The sequence below is a fragment of the Pongo abelii genome, chromosome 22 (genome assembly GCF_028885655.2).
Source record: "Pongo abelii isolate AG06213 chromosome 22, NHGRI_mPonAbe1-v2.0_pri, whole genome shotgun sequence".
Taxonomy (NCBI): domain Eukaryota; kingdom Metazoa; phylum Chordata; class Mammalia; order Primates; family Hominidae; genus Pongo; species Pongo abelii.
The window spans coordinates 52,367,930-52,393,608 of record NC_072007.2 but is presented as its reverse complement, the minus strand read 5'-3'; the positions used below and the strand labels follow the sequence as shown (position 1 = coordinate 52,393,608).

Genomic DNA, 25,679 nt, shown 5'->3' with positions numbered 1-25,679 from the left:
GTGGGAAATCCAGGGAATGAGGCGTAACTGAAGCAATCACTGCTGAAGCAATTGGAAGCGTGTCACAAATCAAAGAGAGCAACTGAAAGATGCAACGGTTTCTGCCAGATTTGGCAGTTAGGTCAATTCCAGTGAAATGGTGAGGCCAAAAGCCTGATCATATAGCTCAAAGCAGAGACACCAATGTGTATCGTCCTGAGGACGGTTGAAAAAACAAAAAACAAACAAAAAAAAACAGCTAAGCAGGTGGCTAGAAAGGGATCGCTCAAGGGAGGCTGCTTCCAGCATGTGGTAAAGCGAGTACTAGTTTTCTCACCTATAAAACTAGGATAACAGCACACGCTCCCCCAGCCTAATCACAGGGGACCCTAAAACTCAAGGTTCTTTGAAGACTTATAATCACTGTTGCCCTCTACCTTCAGAACAGAGTCACTTTGTGCTTTTCCACCATACAGTTGAAAATACACTCTTTAGGCTGGGCATGGTGGCTCATGCCTGTAATCCAAGCACATTGGGAGGCTGAGGAGGGTGGATTGCTTGAAACCAGCCTGAGGAACACGGTGAAACCCCAACTCTACCAAAAACACAAAAATTAGCTAGGTGTGATGGATGCACCTATAGTCAGCTACTGCGGAGGCGGAGACGGCAGGATGGCTTGGGCCAGGGAGTGGAGGCTGCAGTGAGCTGAGATCATGCCACTGCACGCCAGCCTGGGGGTGACAGAGACTCCATCTCGCAAGAAAAACAAAACAAAATTTTTTAAGTTTAAGTTGTAGGAGAAAATTTTTAGCTGCAAGATTCTTTATGTACGACTAAGAGTCCTCTTAAAATTAGTCAAACTAATAACAATCGACAACAGAGCTGTTAATTTGGGAACAAGTTTTTAATTTGCATCAATCTAATGTCTGTCTTTCACATAATTCCAAACATTACATAAATTATTTTACCTAGTGCATACAACTTTCAAAAACTGTATTTGGAAATTAACAGACCCTTGACAATTATTAACAGGGGTTTTACATCCCGGAGTTTGAGTGTCTGAGAGAGAACCCTCCCTGCAGGAGGCACTCCCCCTCCACCTGCGACCCGGGCTGGGAGAACACGCGGAGAGCTCTGTTGAGCGGTCTCCGCCAGCGAGGCTTTCCTCCCGGTCGGTGCTGACAATGTGGCATTTCTGTTATCTAATTTCTGGTTTTGACTGAAAGCGAAGTGAGTTTTCTCATCAGTGGAGTTGTAATATTTCTGCAAAAAAAAGATCACAGCCCTCCAATGAGCGGGGCACTATGCAAAGTCTCCGGCTGCCTGCGGGCCGCTGTGGACGCCCCGGCGGGGGTCAGGGCCGGCCCACAGGAGTCACCCTCGGACCGACCCCCATCTGCGCGGCGAACGAGCCCGGAAGCCCTGGCCGCGGCCGCGGGTCCCCGCCCAGGGGCCAGGTGGCCAGGTTGCGTCGGGAGGAGGAAATGGAAGCGCTCTGAGAGACTATCGACCGGAGCCGTCTCCCGCGGGCTTCCCTCGCGGGCCGGGAGCGTCTGCCGCCGACCCGAGGACCGCAGCGCCCCGCTCGCCGCCCGCGCCGGTCAGAAAGCCGCGCGTCGCTCCCGTCGCTGTCGGGGTCGTCGGCTCGGGGAGTCGCCCGCCGTCCACCGGTGCACGGGGGCGCGTCCTCCCCTCCGAGGGACTAAGCGGCCGCGCCACGCATCCCGCCGCACCGGAAGCGGGAACTACTGGCGGCCCAGCTGGGCAGGACCGCGGCCGAATGACCCGGGGCGACCCCGCGGCAAGGGCGCCTCCGGCAGGCGGCAAAGTCCCCTGAGAATCGGCGCGCTCCTCGTCGCGACGGACTCCACCTGGCCGGGGCGCTCGGCCTCCTCGCCGCGGCCCCCCGCCCGGCCGCCTCCCCTAAGGGCCGCCGCAGGCTCCCCTCAGGGACCGAGGGCGCGGGCTTGCAGCGCGGCGGCGTCCGTTCGGCGCGCGGCTCCCGGCAGGCCCGCCCTCCCCCGTCCCCCTGCGCCGCGAGCCCCCCCCCCCCGCCCCGCCCCGCCCTCCAGCGCCCGGCGCCCAATCAGAGTGCCACGCACGTGACGAGCGATGCCTGCGATGACCTCATCCCTGGTGTGGGATGACGTCAAATTCAAGATGGATGGAATCACAGCGGCAGCGGCGGCTGCGGCGCGCGCGAGCCGAGTGTGAGCGGAAAGGGGCCCGGCGTCTGCCTCGAGACTGAAGACCGGTGAGTAACTGTCACGCCCCTAGCTCTAGGAGAACTGCGGGGCCCCCTAGGAGGCTACAGCCTCCCCGCAAAACGCTGCCTTTCCTGACGTAACTCTGAGGTGATTTCTCTCCTCTTTTTTCTCCACCAGCGGGTTGTGGGCTCCGAGCGTTTCTGCGCGTGCGCGGGGCCTGGGCGCTCACCGAGCATGCCCCGGGTTCCCACGTAGCCGATTGTACCTTCACACTGCGCACGCTCCCTGCCAGCAGTTGGCCTCGCCCTCGCGAATGCGCATGCTCCATTCCCTCACGGGCTCCACTCCTCACCCTGGCCGAGCTGCCCCTGGGGTAGAGGAAACGCCTGGCCCAGGCGCGCGTCCCTCGCGCGGAGCGGTTGAAACGCCTCGTGGAGAAGGGCGCGTTCTCCCGTTCCAGGCAGGGGTTGGGGGCCGGCGGCCCGGGCCGCGGGATGCGCGCGGAAGCTGGCCGGCGGCCTTGGGTACCCCGCACCTGCCGCGACCCGCCGCTCCCTTCACGGTCCGGGACCCAGCCCCGCCGCCCCGTCCTCGGCCCGGTGGCCGGAGCGTGACCGCTCGGTGCCCGCCGGACGCTCCCTCCCCGCCCCCGGCCCCTCCCGAGGACGCCTGGACGTCGCAGCGCGTTTCTTTCCCTCCAGAGCCCCTGCAGACCTTGTCTGGGACTTCCCGGCGGTCCCGCAGAGCATAGCACCCTCCGCTGGCCAGGAGCTCTGCTGTTCGGTCGGCGACCGTCTCCCCGCTGGAGGAGCCCCCTTCCCCCTGTCCGAGGTCTGCGGCTGGAGGGGCAGGGAGTCAAGACGCCACCCGTGCCGGCTTTAGAGACGCCCGCGGCAGCCCCGCCACGTCTCTTCCCGGCTTTTCGGGAACACGCCCCGTAGTCCATCGTCAGCGGCTCCTGCTTCTCCATCCTAGCACACCGCTGGGGGCTCGCAATCTGCCCCCGGTTGCTATGCGGTCCCAGCCACGAGGGCTCTGCGGTGCAGAAGCATTCCGCAAGAGCGCGCGTTCGGAGGCGGGGTGTTTTTAGACAGGTGTCCCGGTGGGATTGCCTGACCGAGAGGATGGGGAAAGTCAGACTTCACACGGCCTGGGGTTTTTCCTTTCGTGCAAGCGCTCACAGCCCTGGCACCGAGCCTCCGAGGGCACGCGTGTATTACAAAATAGTCCGGCGATTGTTCACACGATGACCCTGAGTCCTCAATTAAGCAGCTTACATTATGGTCCTCATACCTTGTTTAAGAAGACAAGAAAGTGGGTTAATCCATTTTAGAAAGATTTCTCATGGAAAATTATCTTTTAAAGCTTTCCTCGTGTACTTGGAGTAAATCGTGATCTTTAAGGGCTAGTAGTCATTAAGTTTAAATTTAAGCACCCCTAAATATTGATGTTAAAAAGAAAGTCAAAATTTGAAGTGCTGGTTTACTTAAAAGTAACTTTTTGTTTATTTTTCCTTTTTAACGCTAGTGATTGAAAGTATAATGTGCTTCATTCTGTTGAAATAGAAGTTGAAGAAGACATAACCCCTGCCCTCGAGGAACTTACACTGTTGAATATTAGATGTGTACACTCTGAAGGAAAAATTGTAAATAACAAAATTGGGGTTAAGTTATTAAGAAGGTTTCTCGATGGAAATGAGATAATTAAAGGGACAATTTTTTCTTTTCTTTTCTTTTTTTTTTTTTTTTTTTTTGACGGAGTTTCACTCTTGTTGCCCCAGGCTGGAGTACAATGGCGTGATCTTGGCTCACTGCAACCTCCGCCTCCGGGTTCAAGCGATTCTCCTGCCTCAGCCTCCTGAGTAGCTGGGATTACAGGCGTCCGCCACATCGCCCAGCTAATTTTTTTTTTTTTTTTTTTAGTAGAGACGGGGTTTCATCCTGTTGAGCAGGATGGTCTTGAGATCTTCTGACCTCGTGATCCACCCCACTTGACCTCCCAAAGTGCTGGGGTTACAGGCATGAGCTACTGCGCCCAGCCGAAGGGACAATTTTAGTTGTCCCCAAAGCCAATGGAAGTAGAGCAGATTATAAGCTAGGTTTAAGAGCTAGGTTTGACCAGGTCACAGTGATAGGCTATAAGGGAAAAAGAAGAAATTTTAGGGGCTGGCAACACACCAAAGTAAATCGGGAATATGTGAGGACAAACATGTGGGAGCAGGGACGAGAGGTGTGGAGTTTAAGTACCATGCTGGACCTTAGGTTATACTGTGATGGAACCGTTCAGTAGGTACCTGAGAGGCTGGAGCCTCAAGAGTCTAAACAGAGATACAGATTTGGGAATCATCGTCCAGTAGTGATGAAAGTCACAAGGTCTAATAGAAAAAGCAAAGAATACTGCCACGTGTTGGGGCTCTGTAACGGATGCTGGAGAAATAAAGGTGAGCCAGTCCAGGTCTTGAGCCTCAAGTTTGATGATTTCTCTCTTTGCCCTGTACCTAGCTTGCCAGGCCTTGTGTTGGGCATCAGGGATACGTGCATGCAAACAAGGGTTCTTTCTTTAGGGAGTCCCTTGAGGGAGACACGTGTAAAAGCAGATCAGTTGAAGAAGTTGTGGTGTTATTACAGAGAGATGAAGTATTGTGGTAGTTTAGATGACTGAGCTGCTGGCTAGGGGTAAATTACAAAAGCTTTGTAGAGTCGGTGACATTTCAACTGGATCTCTCGATAGAAGTTAGCCAAGTAAAGGAGAGGGAAGAGAGAGATTTTGGGTGGCAGAAGCTGGATATGCAAGTTTGTAGAGTGGATGGTAAGGAGTGTCCAATAAGGGTGGAGAGATAAATTGTAACCAGAGTATGAAAAGTCTTGTATGCCAGTCTATAGTTTGGATTTTCTTTAGGAATAGAAAAATCAGTAGAGTACTCTAAAGCAGGGCAGTGATGTAATACGCTTTACTTCAGCAAAACAACTAACAGCCATAATTTTCAGTCCTGCATTTAATTGGAGTGAAGAGTACAGAAAAGTCAAATCTTTATTGTTGTGGAAGATAACATGTTGAGCATTGATAAGAATGCCAAAAGATATTAAATAGATTATCAGTCTTTAAATAGCTTTCAGTCCTCTTGGGGAGACACAAATGACTAACAATAAAGGCTGTGAATAAACATGTAAATGGTGCTGAAGTTGAGGTATTTGCACATTATAAAATGAAGTAGTCAAGGAAGGTATATTCATTTGCTTGGGCTGCTATAACAAAGTACTGCAGACTGGATGACTTAACAGATTTCTTTTCCCACAGTTCTGGAAGCTAGAAGTCCAAGAACAAGGTGTCAGCAGGTTGGCTTCTTCTGAGGCTTCTCTTTGGCTTATAGGTGGCATCTTCTTGTCCCTACTTGGTCCTTCCTCTGTTCATGTCTCTGTGCTAATCTTCCTCTCCTGTAAGAACACCAGTTACATCAGTTTAGGGGTCACCCTAAAGCCCTCATTTTAACTTAATTACCTCTTAGAGACCATGTCTCCAAGTACGATTACATTCTCCAGGTACTGGAGGCTAAGTCTTTATCATATAAATTTGGGAGGGAAGAGTGGGGACACAATTCAACCCATAATGGAAGATTTTATGGAGTAGCTGGAACTTGACCTGAGCTTTGAAAGGTGATTAATGTTCTGAGTAGTGTGCTGAGGAGGGGTTTAGGTGAGTTCTAGGACTTTCCAGATTGGGGAGTGGAAGAAGTCAGATGTGCAGGTTAGGTCTTAGAGACAAGAGTATCTGGAGCAGGAAGGGATCACTAGGGAATAACTAAGGGAAAGAAAAAAAATTTTTTTTTTTTTTTTTTTTTTTTTGAGACGGAGTTTCGCTCTGGCTCAGCTGTCACCCAGTGGTGACTGGAGTGCAGTGGCACGATCTCAGCTCACTGCATCCTTCACCTCCCAGGTTCGAGCGATTCTCCTGCCTCAGCCTCTGGAGTAGCTGGGATTACAGGCACCCGTCACCACACCCGGCTAATTTTCATATTTTTAGTAGAAACAGGGTATTACCATGTTGGCCAGGCTGGTCTCGAACTCTTGACCTCAGGTGATTCACCCGCCTTGGCTTCCCAAAGTGCTAGGATTACAGGCATGAGCCACCACGCCTGGCTAAGAAAATTTTAAAAGTCATTTGAAACCAGATTTTTAGAGCCCTTTAGTCATTGTTTTAAAAATTTTAGCCTAATGGAGAACAATTGTTTTTATGATTTTTAAACAGGATCAAAGCTGGTTCTCTTCATTCAGATCTTAGGTCTCAGCTGAAATATTCCATCAAGGTATTTTCTGACCATCCTTTCTAGGCACTGCATCCAGCAATAGCACATTATTTATTTCCACCATAACACTTAGCAGAATCTGAGGTTATCTTTTTTATTTGTTTCCTTAGCATCTGATTTATCTCACTAGAAAGTGGGGGTCTTGTCTGTTTGGTGCACCCCTATATTTCAGATAAATCTAACCATGCCTTGTACAGAATTGGAATTCAATAAATAAGTTGAATTAATAATAGGAATATTTAATGTGTATGTTGGGTGAACGATCAAAGCTTTGTTCTAAGAAGCTCAGTCTAGAAGCTGTATTAGGATGGGTTTGGAAGGCGTGACAGGAACAGTGAATACCACATGGAAATATATTAGGGTTCTTTAATAACAAGAACAGAAACTGTCTGGCTTGAATGGAAAAAGTAGTTTATTGTAAAGATACAGGGTTGCTCTTGGACTTAAAAGAAAAGCTAAAACACTGGGCCAGGAAGAAGGACAAAAACCAAGCTAACTCCAGGAATCTATGTAGCAGGCACTAGCAAGGTTGCATTTTCAGGCGTCCGCTGAGATAAGTCAGCTTCATTTATTTATTGCTTTTATCATTCTTCTCAGGATTCGTATTCCAAGGACAAAGTTTCTGATTGGTTTGGCTTTGGTTGTATGGTTAGCCCAGAGGTAGGGGAGAGGAGCACATCAGGCTGTAGCACACAGGTGGACAAGAGCAGTTCTTCTCTAGCAAAATCATGGGGCTGTTAACAGGAGGTGGAATGGCTGTGTAGTGGCTGGAAGAAAACAGCAAAGGCTGTGACCAGAGTCTGCTCTGCTAAGGTGCAAAGGAGCTTGAGCTATGTTGGAGTAGGATCATTCTCCTGAATGTGGCTGAGAACAACCATCAAACCAAAATCAAACCCCCTTGTTAGGGACTGAAAGTGTGGTGAAATGGAATACAAGATAGTAACATGACGACTCTTGAAGGATTGGATAAGCTAGTCTAGGTTTGAAATCTGAGGATATTTGCATTGTCACCAAGTGAGTGATGATAAGACCGAAACTCAGAGGCAACTTCCTATCACCATCGAATAGTAAAATCCAATGGTAGGTGTTACGGCTAAATCCTGAGATGAGGGTTTGGGGATAAGCAGTCTGTGTGTGTGTGTTTATGTTCCAAAGTCAAATGTAGATGCTTTGTTTTTTTAACTAGGTGTTTGCCTTGTGTTACATGCATTCCCTCTTTTTTCTAGTATCATGGTTAGGACTATAGAAGCAATCCCCAACATTCCAAAGGACCCATGTTCCCAGAGTTGAAATCTAGGTTGATGCTGGATGTAAAGAGCCATTTTCCTGTAGAACTGGTAGTAGCAGTTTTGTGGCTAGTCTGGGAGCCAACTTAATTTATAATGTACCTTAGGTATGACACTAGTCCAAGTAGGTGAGATTATTTTGATCCCTTTCCATCTTTCTTTCTCAACCCCTGACTCACCCCCGGTACCCTTCTGAGTGCCAACTCGTGCTTTGCTTTCTTCTACTTCTCACTAGAATACTCTATATTTGAAATTGCCTACGTTCCCTCTCCCTCAAAAATCTTAATTCCATACAACTGATTTAACAGTCTATAAAGAGGAAAGTATTTGCATTGAATTAATTTATGTTAAGATATGAGGCCGGGCGTGGTGGCTCATATCTTACAGGTGGCTGGCCTGTAATCCCAGCACTTTGGGGACCGAGGTGGGCAGATCGCCTGAGGTCAGGAGTTCGAGACCAGCCTGACCAATATGGTGAAATCCCGTTTCTACTAAAAATACAAAAATTAGCCAGTCCTGGTGGCTGGCACCTGTAGTCCCAGCTAGTCAGGAGGCTGAGACAGGAGAATTGCTTGAACCCAGGAGGTGGAGGTTGCAGTGAGCCACGATCGTGCCACTGCACTCCAGCCTGGGTGACAGAGTGAGACTCTTCAAAACAAAACAAAAAAAAAGATGTGAGATATGAGTCCCCCACCTCCTTAGCATTTATTACCTGAGGAATTTGAAGTGATGGTATGAAATAATCTTCTGGAATCCAGTTCTGAAGGGTTTTGTAGCCATTCCAGGGAATTGGAAGTTGAGGTCAGGGCAAGCCCTTGGAAGGTTTTAAGCCCCAGCAAGGCCAGATGAGCATTTCTGAAAAGTGCCTATAGTAGAAATGTAAAGAATGGAACCTTTAGTATTACAGGTTGACTGTCCCTTATCTGAAATGCTTGGGACCAGAAGTGTTTCAGATTTCAGGTTGTTTGGGATTTTGAAATATTCGCATTATACCCAGTGGTTCAGCATCCCTAATCCAAAAGTCCAAAATGCTCTAATGAGCCTTTCCTTTGTGCATCATGTCATTGCTCAGAAAGTAGTTTTGGGTTTTTGGACTACAGATATTCAGCTTGTATTATAATTGTCAAAGGAGTGATGAGTCCCAAGCCTTCCTTACGACTATTCACTCATAGTTAATAGTGAATAGTTCCCACTATTCACTCATCCACCCTCCTACACCCTGGCCAAATTAATTGCTTCCTGGAATCAGTATCCCCATAGCATTCTTCACATCCTTTATTAATTATTGTCTGTCCTACCATGGAAATGTGAGCTACAGGAGAACAAGAAGCAGGCCAGTTACTCATCTCCCCATCACCAGCACCTCTTGTGATGTGTGGGGGGTAGCAGGCCCACACAAGCATCTGTGAGGGGAAGAGGAGAAGGAAGGAAGATGTGCATGTGCCACATGGGAAGTGCTGAACGTACTGGGGCTTTCAAACATGTTGCCTCTTCTGTCCTTCATAAAAATCCTATGTGGTGGGTAGTGTTAGCCATGTTTAACAGGTAAGGAAACTAGTCAGAAAAGTTGAGTCATCTTTAGAAGGTTACATGCCTAATAGGTGGCAGAGCCAGGATCTGAGACAAGTAGACTGATTTGAAAGGCTTTTCCATGGAACTGTAAGGTCCTCTGTGAATTGTTAACCATAAAGATTCTCTCATTTTGAAATTTCAGAAGACATGAAGTAGAAACAATCCAGGCAGGCTTTGGGAAGTCATTTGTGTGCGAGAATCAAAGTGGTAAGCAAGCCGGCCCTATTTCAGAAACTGGTTTTCCTGGGGGGTTTTCCTCTTAGTTTTTTCTGTTGCTCGTAAATAGACCTTTTCTCCAAATTTCACCCGCTGGTCTTTTAAGAGCTCCAAGGTTTTTCCGCCATGACTGAAGTGGCAGAAGTTCTGCCGTGATGAGTCAGGTGGAGATGAGCCGTGGAAAGGAGGGGTGTAGACGGTGGTGGCAGCAGTGCGTGTTTGTGTGTAAGATGCACTGCTTCTGTAAGTCGGAGGCCCTGATTACTCATAATGAAAACCTGCATGGAAATTTGGAGTGATGTGCCAGCAAACTTATCGGTCTAGATCTGAAAAATACACTGAGGAGAAAGTACACCCGGCAACAAAGCTCGCTTTATCTGACAGCAGAAGAGCAGAGAAATCAAAAGTTTTTGAGGATTCGGTCTACACAGCCACCAGCCACAAACAGTCTTGCTGGATTATCTCGTGATCGTCAGCAGTTATGATTTTCCCCCTTTTTACTTACATTCTTGATGGATGGAACATTTTATATTTTTAGGTGATTGTTAAACTCAAATATACTGACCGTCATTAAAACACAAAAATTCAATATGTTAATTGTCTGTTTGCAGCCAGACTAGGAAAGGGTACATTGTTTTCAAAGCTTAATAATTGAATTAAAATGTAAAAAAAGCAAGGGCCTTAATGTGAAGGTGAGGGATTTGCATCTCCCAGCTACCCCTCTCTCCTATCTAGACATCTAGAGTCTCTAGATCCTGGGGTACTGGGGAGAATGGACAATGTTGCTTTCCTGTGCAAGATCCTCAGATGACATATTTTTAGCCCCCAAGGCGCTCATGCCTCCATCTTCCTCCAGCCTCATGGGCATTTCCTCCCCTATGTGTACCTTTAGCTTTCACCAGACAAAGCCACCTGTGGTTCCCTTGGATTCCTCCTGCTCTGTCTTGTCTCTGTAGTGTTGCATGTACTGTAGCCCAGCCAGCTGATGTGAATCCCGCCCTGCTACTTATTATCTGTCTGACATTGAGCATGTTACTTAACCTTCTGTGCCTCAGTTTTCTCATCTGTAGAATGGAGATAATAATAGTACCTAACTCCTAGGGTTGATGTCAATATTGAGTTAATACATTAAAAGTGTTTACTTTTGTGTGTGTGGCAGAATAAGCACACAAATTATAGCTGTTATTAAGTACCTAGTTACTGTTCTACTGAAAGGAATGGAAAATAAATACTCGTCCCTTGAAATGTCCTTCATCCTTCCTGTCTCTTCCTGGCATTCCCTATAAAACTTTCTTCGTAGAACGCCCTTCCTGGCCTCCATCTCACCTGGCTCTGATGCCTGTCATCCATACTGCGTCTCTACCTCTGCAAGCATCCTATCTGCTGCTCAGCATACTGGACTAGGCTGATGAATTGACCTGTCCTCTTCCTGTGCAAGACCTTAAGCTCCATGAGGCAGGGCCATACTTGTTAAATTGATATCTTCCATGTCTAGAAGGGTTCTAGCACACACTAGACAGATGCTAGCCATAAGTCTATAACTGTCTGGGTGACCTTAGGCAAATGACTTGACTTCTCAATGTCTCAGTTTTCTCATTTGTAAAAAGGATTGATGACACTGTCTAGTTCAGAAGATGATACGAGAATTGGAAGAGGAAACTAGAGGCAGTGTCGTGTAGGGGTTAAGAGCTTAGCCTCTGGATCCAAGCCAGCTGATGTGAATCCTGCTCTGCTACTTATTCTCTATGAAGTTGAAAATGTTACTTGACCTTCTGTGCCTCAGTTTTCTCATCTGTAAAATGGGGATAATAATAGTACCTACCTCCTATGGTTGATGTAAATATTGAGTTAATACATAAAAATAACTTTTTTATTTTTGTGTATGTGACAGAATAAACACCCAAATTTTAGCTGTTATTAAGTACCTAGTTACTGTTCTACTGAATGGAATGGAAAATAAATACTCTATAAAGTTATTCTGCGCTTGTGTATCAGGAATTTGGACATCTCGAGGCACTTTTCAGGCAGGTGTGATGGATCTAAATGGAGGTTATAGGAAAGTTAAGATTTAAATCCCCAATAATTTTCAGGGACAGTGAGTATTTCTCTTACAACTTAACTTTGAATGACTTTATTATTGTCCCCTAGTTCATAGATGTTTTCATCCAAAGAAGATAGAAGTCTGTGATCCAAGAAATTTGAAGCAGTGACTTAGAGCAGAAATAGGGATCATGATACTTTGAATAATGCATAAAGAAGGAAACCTTTCTAAGCAAAAGGGACACAAGTGTTGCTTTTTTGGCAACGGGATGCATACGATCTGTGGAATACCATTTGCTTCAGGTCCAGGGATGTAGAAAACTCCCCTTGGTTTAGTCTTCACACTAAAGGGCCAGGACAAGCCCTTGGAAGGGAGGTTTTAGTGTGAAGTGGTTAGTCTTTACCTGTGCTTCGAGTTCTGTTTGTGTCTTAGTTTGGATTCCCCCAAAAGTAGACCCCAAGACAAGGATTCAGAGGTAGATGTTTATTTGGGAACTGATCCCAGGAAGCACAAGAAAGGAAGTAAGGACAGTAAGGGAGAGATGGAGGCTCATAAAAGGGTACATTGATGAACAGGTTGCTGCTCACATGTAGGATATCAAAACTGAATTCTTTAAAAAATCTGAACTCCTGGTTTTTCTGTCAAACCCCGTCTCTCCTAAGGATGCCCTTCCAGTTATTTTGGCAGAATACTTAACTCCACACCTTCTGTTTTCTCCTGCAGTCTGTCCACTAGAAATCCTAATGACTCTGCCTTTACCTCCATTGCTACCACCCTGCTCCCAGCCACCATCCTCTCTCATCTGGGTCATTACAGTGGACTGCAAGCTGGCCCGCAGCTTCCCCCCCTAACCCACCCTCTGTTGTCTAATCTCAACAACAGAGCCAGAGCAATCCTTTGGAAATGTAATTCAGGTCTTTGTCATTCCTCTGCTCAGAATCTTCAATGGCTGTCCATTTCATCCATAGTAAAAAATAAAGTTCTTCTGGAGGTCTCCCAGCCCTAGACAGTCTTACTTCTTATTGCCTCTCAGATGTCATCTTACATGGCTCCCAGCACACACTGCTCCAGCCCTCCTGTTGCCTTAGCTTCTCCCTTTGTGGTGATGTTCTTCCTCCATTTATCTCCATGGCTCATCCCTCGCCTCCGTCACACCTTCTCTGATCCCATTTTGATGAATGAATGACATGAGAAGTTTCTGGTACAGTTTGTAGTGTAGATTCCTGTACAGTTAGGTGCTATATAAATGGTGGCGACTATTATTATCTTATTTAATTCCCACAATAGCATTATGTGGTAGCTGCGAGTGTTATCCTTTTTTTATGGCGAGGTAAACTGAGACTCAAAGAGGTTGGTTAGCCTAGAACAGTGGCTCTCAAAATATTTTGACTGACCCACAGGAAGGAATACATTTTACATCTCAGTCCAGTCCATGCTTGCTTGTGGATATGTACATATATATAATAGAAACAAAAGTTTCTCAAGCTCATAATTAGCCTTATGACATTTGATGCATTCTGATATTTTCTACTCTGTCCTAGTCATTTATTTTTTAATTGCTAGTTTTAAACCACCAAGTTGAGTTTAAGAACCTCTTTTGACAAAGACTATCCAAGCCTTTAATTGTGTATCTTTAATTCTGTGTTACAGCTTTTCCCTGTGGCAACATCTGAACTAGCTTTGTCAAAAATTATTAGTGCTAAAAACTCCTCAGTACCCAGCTGAGTCAATACGTGTAACATTATAAGCTTATGTCTTTTTCTGCTGACCTCTGTAAAAGATGGTAAGGGTTTCTTCATACAAATAGATGTAAAGAAAGTATAGTAGGATTAAGGAAAATTTAAATGACTAACAGAAGAAAAAGGAAGGAAAATTATCAAGTAGTCACAAATAGAATAATTTTAAAAAAAAAATAGAGGAATTAAAATTTACCATTTACTTCAAAAGGATGGTAGGCGGGAATGGACAGAAACTTGGTGCAGTCTGACCAAAGTAGTTGTTTATGGACAGGCTAAAGGCATTATCTCTAGAAGCAAAGTCCTGTGACAGTCGGTTAAATTGAGTCGCATCTTATCAGGGAGTCAGAAGGAATTGTATACCGTGTGTGGCCACTCCCAGGTTGACAGCCTAGGAGACTCTGGGCTCTTCCTGAAGAGCCTGGCGGCTGGGGTAACCAGCAAAGGCCAGAAGAGAACCTACAAATGTGCTGGGGTCAAGTTTGGTTCATCTGCAGTTTGCCCTCTAGGGAAAGATAAAACTGTCACAAATATTCTTAGTTACTTGGGATACATGTAATCTTAAAAATAAATGTCTTAACAATATTTGAAAGAAAATATGGCGTTATAAAATGAAAGGGATGAGCCAGCTGCGGTGGCTCACACCTGTAATCCCAGCACTTTGGGAGGCTGAGGCAGGCGGATCACGTGAGGTCAGGAGTTCGGGACCAGCCTGGCTAATATGGTGAAACCCCAACTATACTAAAAATACAAAAATTAGCTGGGCATGGTGGTGCACGCCTGTAATCCCAGCTACTCAGGAGGCTGAGACAGGAGAATCGCTTGAACCCAGGAGGCAGAGGTTGCAGTGAGCCAAGATTGAGTCATTGCACTCCAGCCTGGGCAACAGAGTGAGACCCTGTCTAGAAAAAAAAAAAAAAAATGAAAAGGATAAGGTGTTAGAGGAACAGAAGCCTAAATAAAGGGTCAAATACACAGAGTCAGGCATTGTCTCTGCATGAAATGGCTTTGTCTGCATCGAGAGTATGGTGGGGTTAATCTGCCCTGTTTCTTTGATACTGAATTAGATGCCTATTAATCCTGCAATTTCTGAAAGTTAAGTGCACGTTTGTTGAGTTTTCTTTAGATGAACTCTTTGCAACAACCCTGCAAGAGGAGGGCACAGTTGTCATTCCTATCTCAGGTGAGGGACCTGCCACACCGAGAGGCTAACAGAAACACCCAAGGACAATCAACCAGCCTGCAAGGAGCTGGCATCTCAACCCAAGTGTCTGGCACCAGAGCTTGCACTCTACCACTAGGCCTTCTCTTCTCATGTTTAGATTTGAAGAGCATTTCAGTGAAATCTCAGTTTAAACTCTTTAATTAAATTTAGAACTAGGCTAAAGTTTCCTTTGTGCTATTGTTGAAAATGTGATTTGGTAAGAAAATAGTATTCATGAGATTGCAAGGCAAATAGCATAAGAAAGAAAACAAACTTCTTTTATTCTTCAACACTTCTAATCTTTTTTTTTTTTGAGATGACATCTTGCTCTGTCACCCAGGCTGGAGTGCAGTGGCGCAATCTTGGCTCACTGCAACCTCCACTTCCCAGGCTTAAGTGATTGTCATGCTTCAGCCTCCTGAGTAGCTGGGATTACAGGCACATGCCACCACCCTCGGCTAATTTTTGTATTTTTAGTAGAGATGGAATTTCACCATGTTGGCCAGGCTTGTCTCGAACTCCTGACCTCAAGTGACCTGCCCACTTTGGCCTCCCAAAGTGCTGGGATTACAAGCGTGAGCCACCGCGCCTGGCGTAAACACTTTCATTAGTAATTAGCAAATAATTTTTCTCTTTCCAAATTCTTTTCTATTTTTAAAGGTCTCTTGGCCAAGCTCAGTGGTTCATGCCTGTAATCCCAACACTTGGGGAGGCTGAAGCAGGAGGATCTCTTGAGCCCACGAGTTGGAGACCAGCCTGAGCAACATAGTGAGGCCCCATTTCTAAAAAAAAAATAAATAAATAAAATTACCCAGGTGTAATTAGTCCATTTTCACAATGCTAATAAAGACATACCTGAGACTGGGTAACTAACAAAGAAAAAGAGGTTCAGTGGACTCACAGTTCCACGTGACTGGGGAGGCCGTGTAATCATGGCAGAAGGCAAGGAGTGCAGGGCATATCTCACATGGTGGCAGGGAAGAGAGAACTTATGCAGGGGAACTCCTCTTTATAAAACCATCAGCTCTCCTGAGATTTATTCACTATCACAAGAACAGCATAAGAAAGACCTGCTCCCATGATTCAGTTACTTCCCACTGGGTCCCTCCCAGATGTGGGGACTTGTGGGAGCTACAATTCAAAATGAGATTTTGCTGGGGACACAGCCAAACTGTATCATTCCACCACGGGCCCCTCCCAAACCTCATGTCTTCACATTTCAAAACCAATCATGCGTTCCCAGCAGTCCCCCAAAGTCTTAACTAATTTCAGCATTAACTCAGAAGTCCACAGACCAAAGTCTCATCTGAGACAAAGCAAGTCCCTTCCGCCTATGAGCCTGCAAAGTCAAAAACAAGTTAGTTACTTCCCAGATACAGTGGGGGTACAGGTGTTGGGTAACTACAGCCGTTCCAAATGGGAGAGATTGGCCAAAACAAAGAGGCTTACAGGCCCCATGCAAGTCCAGAATCCAGCAGGGCAGTCAAATCTCAAAACTCCAAAATGATCTCCCTTGACTCCATGTCTCACATCCAGGTCAAGCTGATATAAGAGGTGGGCTTCCATGGTCTTAGGCAGCTCCGCCCCTGTGGCTTTGCAGGGTATAGCCCCCACTCCTGGCTGCTTTTATGGGCTGGCATTGAGTGTCTGTGGGTTTTGCAGGCACACAGTGCCAGCTGTCAGTGCATCTACCATTCTGGAGTCTGGAGGATGGTGGCCCTCTTCTCACAGCTCCACTAGGCAGTGCCCCAGTGGGGACTCTGTGTGGGGGCTTCAACCCCACATTTCCCTTCTGCATTGCCCTAGCAGAAGTTTCTCCATGAGGGCCCTGCCCCTCATGGAGGGGACACAGCCCTGCAGCAGACTTCTTCCTGGACATACAGGTGTTCTCATACATCCTCTGAAATCTAGGCGGAGGTTCCCAAACCTCAGTTCTTTACTTCTGCATACCTGCAGGCTTAACACCACATGGAAGCTGCCAAGGCTTGGAGCTTGCATCATCTGAAGCCATGGCCCAAGCTGTACCTTGGCCCCTTTCAGCCATGGCTAGAGCACCTGGGACACAGGGCACCAAGTTCCTAGGCTGCACACAGAAAGGGGGCCCTGGGCCTGGCCCACAAAACCATATTTTCCTCCTAGACCTCTGGGCCTGTGATGAGAGGGGCTGCTACAAAGGTCTCTGACATGTCCTGGAGACATTTTCCCCATTGTCTTGGTGATTAACATTCGGCTCCTCCTTACTTAGGCAAATTCCTGCAGCCAGTTTGAATTTCTCCTCAGAAAATGGGATTTTCTTTTCTATTGCACTGTCAGGCAGCAACTTCTCCAAGCTTTTATTTTCTACTTCCCTTATAAAACTTAGTGCCTCTAACAGCACCTGAGTCACCTCTTGAATGCTTTGCTGCTTAGAAATTCCTTCTGCCAGATACCCTAAGTCATCTCTCTCAAGTTAAAAGTTCCATAGATCTCTAGGGCAGGGGCAAAATGCCATCAGTCTCTTTGCTAAAACATAACAAGAGTCACCTTTGCTTCAGTTCCCAACAAGTTCCTCATCTCCATCTGAGACCACCTCAGCCTGGATTTCATTGTCCATATCATTATCAGCATTATGGTCAAAGCCATTCAGCAAGTCTCTAGGGCGTTCCAAAGTTTCCCACATTTTCCTGTCTTCTTCTGAGTCCTCTAAACTGTTCCAGCCTCTGCCTGTTACCCGGTTCCAAAGTTGCTTCCACATTTTCGGGTATCTTTTCAGCAGTGCCCCACTCTACTGGTATCAATTTACTGTATTAGTCCATTTTCACACTTCTAATAAAGACATACCCAAGACTGGGTAACTTACAAGAAAAAGCGGTTCAGTGGACTCACAGTTCCACGTGGTTGGGGAGGCCTTATAATCATGGTGGAAGGCAAGGAGGAGCAAGTCACATGTCACATGGCAGCAGGGAAGAGAGAACTTGTGTAGGGGAACTCCTCTTTATAAAATCATCAGATCTCATGAGGCTTACTATCGTGAGAAGAGCACGAGAAAGACCCACCCCCATGATTCAGTTACCTCCCACTGGGAGGTACATGTGGGAATTGTGGGAGTTGCAATTCAAGAGGAGATTTGGAGGGGGACACCACCAGACCGTATCACCTGGCAAGGTGGCATGTGCTTGTGGTCCCAGCTACTCAGGAGGCTGAGTGGGAGGATTGCTTGAGCCCAGGAGGTTGAGGCTGCAGTGAGCCATCATGGTGCCACTGCACTCCAGCCTGGGTGACAGAGAGATACCCTGTCTCAAAATAAAAAATAAGGGTCTCACAAGACCTGCTTTGCAACCAATTGTTAACAGTTCACATTGTGTTTAAGTGTATGTAGTAATAAAGCTGATTTTCTTTCGGAACTATAGACTTCAGGGGTTTTGATAATTCATACTTATTTTCTGAATTGGTAAGGAATAGTGCCAAGCATCAAATGGATAAGGACCCTAAATAATAAACCTTTATTTTCAAATATTGCTTCCATATCCACCTGCCAAGTTCTGGCAGCCTTTTTGATGGAATACAAATGCCTATGTTATAGTTCCTGCAATTCTTCTATTTTAATGAGGACCTACTTAAACCACGAGACTTATTTTACATTTTCACCATTATTTAAATAAGATTGTTCATTCATAGAGCTTCTGTCAGCCTACGGTCTGCTAAATATTGGTACCTATGCAAAGACAGCTGATGTTCCCTGCTTTTGAGGAGCCAGGGGAACTTTTCACTGTAATATCTGTAGTAATTTTACATTTTGTCTTTTAGATAAACTCAAGCCATGGAGGGATTACTGCATTACATCAACCCCGCACACGCCATTTCTCTCCTAAGTGCCCTGAATGAGGAGCGTCTCAAAGGACAGCTGTGTGATGTGCTGCTGATTGTTGGAGACCAAAAGTTCCGAGCTCATAAAAACGTCTTGGCTGCCAGCAGCGAATACTTTCAGAGTTTATTCACAAATAAGGAAAATGAGTCACAAACTGTATTTCAGCTTGACTTCTGTGAGCCAGATGCTTTTGATAATGTTTTAAACTACATTTATTCTTCCTCTCTATTTGTTGAGAAGAGCAGCCTTGCTGCTGTGCAAGAACTTGGCTATAGTCTTGGGATTTCCTTTCTGACTAACATCGTTTCTAAAACACCTCAAGCCCCCTTTCCAACGTGTCCTAATAGAAAAAAAGTGTTTGTAGAAGATGATGAAAACAGTTCTCAAAAGAGAAGTGTCATTGTTTGTCAAAGTAGAAACGAAGCACAAGGAAAAACTGTTAGTCAAAATCAACCCGATGTAAGCCATACTTCCCGGCCCTCTCCTAGCATTGCAGCCAAGGCCAATACCAATAAGCCACATGTCCCAAAACCAATTGAACCACTTCATAATTTGTCATTAACTGAAAAGAGTTGGCCGAAAGATAGTTCTGTGGTATATGCAAAGTCTCTTGAGCATTCTGGATCTTTGGATGATCCTAATAGAATCAGTTTGGTGAAAAGAAATGCAGTGTTGCCTTCAAAGCCTCTGCAAGACAGAGAAGCTATGGATGATAAACCAGGTGTGAGTGGTCAGCTTCCGAAAGGAAAAGCTCTAGAGCTGGCTTTGAAGAGACCACGGCCACCTGTTTTGTCTCTGTGTAGCTCATCAGAGACTCCCTATCTATTAAAAGAAACGAACAAAGGAAATGGTCAAGGTGAAGATAGAAACTTGTTGTACTATTCAAAGTTAGGCTTAGTGATCCCATCCAGTGGATCTGGTTCTGGAAACCAAAGCATTGACAGGAGTGGCCCACTTGTTAAGAGTCTCCTCAGACGGTCATTGTCCATGGATAGCCAGGTTCCTGTCTATTCACCTTCCATAGATTTGAAATCTTCCCAGGGATCATCTTCGGTGTCCAATGATGCACCAGGGAATGTGTTGTGTGCTTTATCTCAGAAGTCATCTTTAAAAGATTGTAGTGAAAAAACAGCCCTAGATGACAGGCCTCAAGTGCTACAACCGCATCGCCTCAGGTCCTTTAGTGCTTCTCAGTCAACAGACAGGCAGGGAGCCTCCCCTGTGACTGAGGTGCGCATAAAGACTGAGCCCAGTAGCCCGCTGTCAGATCCCTCGGACATCATCCGCGTCACTGTGGGAGATGCGGCAGCAACAGCAGCTGCCTCATCTTCATTGGTCACGAGAGACCTGTCTCTGAAAACAGAAGATGACCAAAAAGACATGAGCAGACTCCCAGCAAAAAGGAGGTTCCAAGCGGACCGAAGATTGCCGTTTAAGAAGTTAAAGGTGAATGAGCACGGGTCTCCTGTGTCAGAAGATAATTTTGAGGAAGGCTCAAGCCCTACTCTCCTTGATGCGGATTTTCCAGATTCTGATTTGAATAAAGACGAATTTGGTGAGTTGGAGGGGACGAGACCAAACAAAAAATTTAAATGCAAACATTGCCTTAAGATCTTTAGATCAACAGCGGGTCTTCACCGTCATGTTAACATGTACCATAACCCAGAAAAGCCCTACGCTTGTGACATCTGTCACAAGAGGTTTCACACCAACTTCAAAGTGTGGACACACTGTCAGACCCAACACGGCATAGTGAAGAACCCATCACCAGCCTCTAGTTCACATGCTGTTTTGGATGAAAAATTCCAAAGAAAGCTGATTGATATAGTGAGAGAGAGAGAAATTAAGAAGGCTCTGATCATTAAGTTAAGGCGCGGCAAGCCTGGTTTTCAGGGACAGAGTAGCTCCCAAGCGCAGCAAGTCATCAAGAGGAACTTGAGATCTCGAGCCAAAGGAGCTTACATTTGTACTTACTGCGGAAAAGCGTACCGCTTTCTCTCTCAATTTAAGCAGCACATAAAAATGCATCCAGGAGAAAAACCCCTTGGAGTAAATAAAGTTGCTAAACCAAAAGAGCATGCTCCTCTTGCAAGTCCAGTAGAAAACAAGGAGGTTTACCAGTGCCGCCTCTGTAATGCTAAGCTCTCTTCTCTCCTAGAGCAAGGAAGCCACGAGCGGCTGTGCCGGAACGCGGCCGTCTGCCCTTACTGCAGCCTCAGGTTTTTCTCGCCCGAGCTGAAGCAAGAACACGAGAGCAAGTGTGAGTATAAGAAGCTGACCTGCCTCGAGTGCATGCGCACCTTCAAGTCCTCTTTCAGCATCTGGCGGCACCAGGTTGAGGTCCATAATCAGAACAACATGGCACCCACCGAAAACTTTTCTTTGCCCGTTTTGGACCACAATGGTGATGTGACTGGTTCTTCAAGGCCCCAATCCCAGCCTGAGCCCAATAAAGTAAACCACGTCGTCACCACAAAAGACGACAACGTGTTCAGTGATTCTTCAGAACAAGTCAACTTCGACTCGGAAGATTCCTCTTGTCTCCCTGAAGACCTTAGTCTTTCCAAGCAACTGAAAATCCAAGTCAAAGAGGAGCCTGTGGAGGAGGCTGAAGAAGAAGCACCCGAGGCCAGCACAGCCCCCAAAGAAGCGGGTCCTAGCAAAGAAGCCAGCCTGTGGCCCTGCGAGAAGTGTGGGAAGATGTTCACGGTGCACAAGCAGCTGGAGCGTCACCAGGAGCTTCTGTGCTCTGTGAAACCATTTATTTGTCACGTGTGCAACAAAGCTTTTCGCACTAATTTTCGACTCTGGAGTCACTTCCAATCGCACATGTCTCAGGCTTCAGAGGAATCGGCACATAAGGAATCTGAGGTGTGCCCTGTTCCCACAAACTCTCCCTCTCCACCACCTCTGCCACCGCCACCACCACTGCCCAAGATCCAGCCTCTGGAGCCTGACAGCCCCACAGGCCTGTCCGAAAACCCAACTCCAGCCACAGAAAAACTGTTTGTGCCCCAAGAATCAGACACCCTTTTTTACCATGCCCCACCCCTTTCAGCAATCACATTTAAAAGACAGTTTATGTGTAAACTTTGCCACAGGACATTCAAGACTGCATTTAGTCTTTGGAGTCATGAACAAACACACAATTGAAAGACCAACACTTTTTACCTATGGGAGGCAGTCCCCAGATTTCAACCTGAATTGTTAAATGTGTCATAAGAAACAAAATATTTTTTAAACAAGAATAATAAAGGTTGCAGATCGTTACGCTTGAAATTAAGTTTGAGACAAATTGATAATTACTTAGTAATGTCCTTAATCAACTTTAGAAATACACCTTTTAAAATATTGTGGTTCTGGATCTTACAAGAACAAGATGGTTTGATTTCGTTAATGTTGAAATTGGATTAGTCTTGATTGTGTGCATGGTTCCTCATTCCATGGTGTCAGTATAATCATTTAATTGAGGTTTTTGGTTTTTTATTGATTAGTGGAATACTATCGAAGTATTCCTTCTTTTGATTATTTTAGACACTTGAGTTCTAGTTAAATCTTAACCATGTTCTTAAGTCCAAAATAGGAAGAAGTGGAGTAGTTTGCAGTATTGATTTATATCTTAGACTACTTTAGCAATAAAAGATAAATCTCAACTTTAATAAGTTATCCTGACACTTGATAAAAATAAATATTTGGTATTTTGTGGTCATGTAAAACTTCTTTTTGTATGAAAATTGTGAGAAATTTAAATCAGCAATAGTAACACTTAGATTTTTATAAACTAACAAAAACTTGCTCTCAGTCAATATAATAAATGATAGTTAAACTCTAAGGAAGACCTGGGAAATGAAAACAATTTATGGAAGTCCCCTACAGTCAGTTTATAAGGGCTTCGGTAGTGATAGACATTGTTATAAAAACTTGTACCATGTTACATGTACACTGCACCGCAGTCTAAATTCAGACCAGCATTTGAAGGACTGCACATATTTCCTCTGATTTATGCTGTCACAAATTGAAAATCTGAGTGTAGTTAGGACAGAAAACAAAGCTAACCATATGGCACTAATTTTGATTTTAACATTAGTATAACAAATAAGGTCGGGACATATATTTAAATAGATCCCAGACACTCAAGAATTAGCACAGCTGATGTAATAAATTACCGTTTACTTCCAGATAGAGCAGAGGAGAAACACCTCACTGCAGTTTCAACGTGCTTTCCAAGAACAATATATACGACATATACATTTTCCTGCCTCTCTCTTGTGACAATTTCTGTTAGAATTTGTTGGGGGTCTGGTGGTTAAAATCATGGGCAAGGCCATTCTCTACATCATTGCTTAATATTTCAAAAATAGGTATTAGAGCACTATCAGTGGTCCAAAATTAGTTTTAGCTACTTATTTTGGTCCACGGGTTTTGGGCTTTTCAAAGAATACTATGTATAATTTGTAATTGAAAGCCTTTCAGTAGGATATCCAAAGTTCAATGTGTTTCAAAAGGGAAAATTTTTACTTGTGGGGGTGGGAGTTAGATGTATTAAAAAAACGAAACTACAAAATCCTTTTAAGAAAGTAATACCAATGTAGACTCTAGTTTGTGTTACAAGGTATTCTTTCAAATTTTTTTTAAAAGCCAACTACTGTCATTAAGAAATAATTTTAAATTTGTGCTGTAGCAGAAAATAACTCTGTACCCATCAATCTTATTGCCAACATTCCATACCAGTGGTAGGAAAGATATTCTCATTTTTTTATTGAACCAGACATTTTTATAAAATACTGATTGACTTTGTACATTATGGATATTATATATGAAATTTTGCCTTGTATTCTTTCACTTGAAAAAACTCCAAAATTCCACTATATTTTAGTAGTTACTTCCTATTCTTTCTTAAATTTGATGGAGAAGGGAAAATAAATTGCAGTTATTGATTCTTGCCATCTTTGTTTTCTTAAAAGAAATCTATGCATTTTAAGGATAAAACTAAAGCATATGGCTTTACATGAAACATCAGGATGGATTATTGTACATTGAATTCATTCCGTGTATAATGTGGTATTTCTTACTCTGACCATCTTGGTAGCTGTCACTTCAAAAGAAGACAGTTTCCCTGAGTAATCATCACCTACATGGCCGTTAGAGTATCTGTTGGTGATAATTCCATGATACAGAGTATCTTGGCATTATAAATTCAGTATCCCAGGACTTGAACCTTTATGCTACATTTTCGAAGATTTTTTAAAAATAATATTGTTAATCAGTAAAAAAAAAAAATATTTTTGATCTAAACATAGGTTCTGCATATCTGTTAGATTTTAAAAATGACTGGTGTTTTGTCTTCACATTTTTGTCTAAGCAAGGAATATAAGATTTCAAATAAAATTTTGAACCAAAAACATTTATAATGCCGTTCTGGTTTTTCTATTACTTTTTATACTGTACTTTAAAAGCATTAGGCTGAAAGAGTTTATTTTGGTGGTCAAAAAAATATGCTTCCACTCATGTAACTATTTTAAATGTTAAGAAGTAAAATAATGAAAGATACGTTAATTATTCAGTAAAGTTTTTTAAGAATGTTTATCTCAGCCAGTAGGCAAACACTTGGTGTAAAACAAGTTGGTCTTAAATTGTTGCAACTCATTAGCTAGTGAAGATATTCATGTAAATATCTTAGGATTGTAATTAATTTTGAAAATGTAGAAAGCTCTTTATTCCATGTAAGTATGCAGGATGCCTGCTTTTTTATGCAGTTGTGGAAAGAATGTAAAATGTTTTAATATATTCTTTGTTAATTTGAGAACTTGATATTGAATCGTTTTCTTTATGTGGGAGAAGGAAGGAGTAACATAAAACATGTTTTTATCACTCAAAGTAAGCAATGGAGGTAACAAATATTGTGCATTTTAACAGTAATATTTGAAGATTTGTAGAATATTCACCTTTAAAACTAGTTAGTATACAGTTATAATTTTACCAGAATATACAACTAACAATTCAACAGTGATGTTCTTTGCATTTGTGGGGAGATGTGTGATGTTCTTGGTTTTCTGGTTTGGAATGGAACGTTTATAGCCTTGCCTGTAAAAATGTGCCCCAGCACTTAATTAGTGACCGTTTGAATCCATATGTAGTCCCATTGGTGCTAATGAGAGTAGCTGCTGTGAAACAGGAATAGAATGTGTCTGTTCACGGAGGTGCAGTGTGGCTGCATCTGCAAGGCCAACTGTCTGATCAGGATGAGGGGGAGATGGAAGAATTAACAGATCTAAAGTTGGCCTTTGCTGTCTCAAATTGGGTTTGTACACACGTGCATGCGTGTGTATATACAACTGTAATCTGGAACTTCAGGAAGTAAAATTATTTGAAGTTTCTTAGTAAAAAGTAATTAGGTATAATTCCAAATAGATTTCTGTATAAATCATATCTAACTGGATTACAAGTCAGTTTGACAATTTACGATGTCTCAGTGATGTTTCTGCAATAATTGTGAAATGCATTATTGATTTAAATAATGCTAACACATACTCTTTAAAAGTGTTCTTTAACACTGACTACTAAACTTTAAGTTTTAAAAAATAGGTTTTCATTTATGGTTTTTTGTGGTTTTAGCACTTTAAGAAGTTTAATTTTTTGTAATTTTTAATATGCTCTTTCAGTGCATCTCAGCGGGTACTCCAGCTTATGGCATTCCCATGTGACTGGGGAGAAGACAAAATCGGTGTTTAGATTCTGGAGGAGAAAAAATGAGTTACAATGTCAGGTGTTTTTAAAAATTCCTTTTAGAGACAGTCTTTTGGGAACCAAAGTATTTTACTGTAAATCTTTAACAGAATTCAGTGCTCTTTCATTTGTTAATGCTGTCCAGATTTTTCACACAGTTATACTCAATTAATACTAATTTTCAGAACATTAGTCCAAGGCTATTTCAAGTTTTCCATTGAATATATGCTTATGGTTAAAAGAAAAACGAATGGTTTTATAATTCTGTATATTTTGTCATATGCCTTAGCAGAGTAAGTCATTTTTCCATTTTACTTAGGAATAAGCTTTTTCGAACTGAAAATTCATGGTAAAATAGGATTTCTATCTAATGTTAATCCATTGCTTATTTGTATTCAATTCTGTTGTCTACAGTTTGCTTAAATGTTGACTAAGAATGATTGGAGTCAATAAATTTGTACTGTATTTTGCTTTGAGTCAGTCTCAATGGTATGCTCTGTACTTTGATAGTAACCATGTATAGCATTTACATTTATGAAAGTGAAGTTAAAATCTTCCTATT

At 44.0% G+C, this 25,679-nt stretch overlaps 1 protein-coding gene across 3 annotated transcripts; it reads left to right on the top strand.

The window, feature by feature from the left end:
* Positions 1 to 2,094: 2,094 nt before the first annotated feature.
* Positions 2,095 to 25,593, top strand: ZBTB21 (zinc finger and BTB domain containing 21). Of its 3 annotated transcripts, XM_024239508.3 has the most exons (3): positions 2,095 to 2,233; positions 18,331 to 19,946; positions 20,550 to 25,593. In XM_024239508.3, exons 2-3 carry the CDS (start codon positions 18,344 to 18,346, stop codon positions 21,542 to 21,544), a joined length of 2,598 nt encoding a protein of 865 aa, XP_024095276.1. In that variant the 5' UTR covers positions 2,095 to 2,233; positions 18,331 to 18,343; the 3' UTR covers positions 21,545 to 25,593. The 3 variants fall into 3 exon arrangements, with proteins under 3 accessions (XP_024095276.1, XP_024095274.1, XP_063576981.1); XM_024239506.3 differs by having other exon boundaries at positions 18,331 to 25,593; XM_063720911.1 differs by lacking the exon at positions 2,095 to 2,233 and adding an exon at positions 3,969 to 4,626 and having other exon boundaries at positions 18,331 to 25,593.
* Positions 25,594 to 25,679: the final 86 nt, after the last annotated feature.

Excerpts from the sequence above, each read along its gene's own strand:
- ZBTB21 (XM_024239506.3), top strand. The coding sequence starts at position 18,344 with ATGGAGGGATTACTGCATTACATCAACCCCGCACACGCCATTTCTCTC.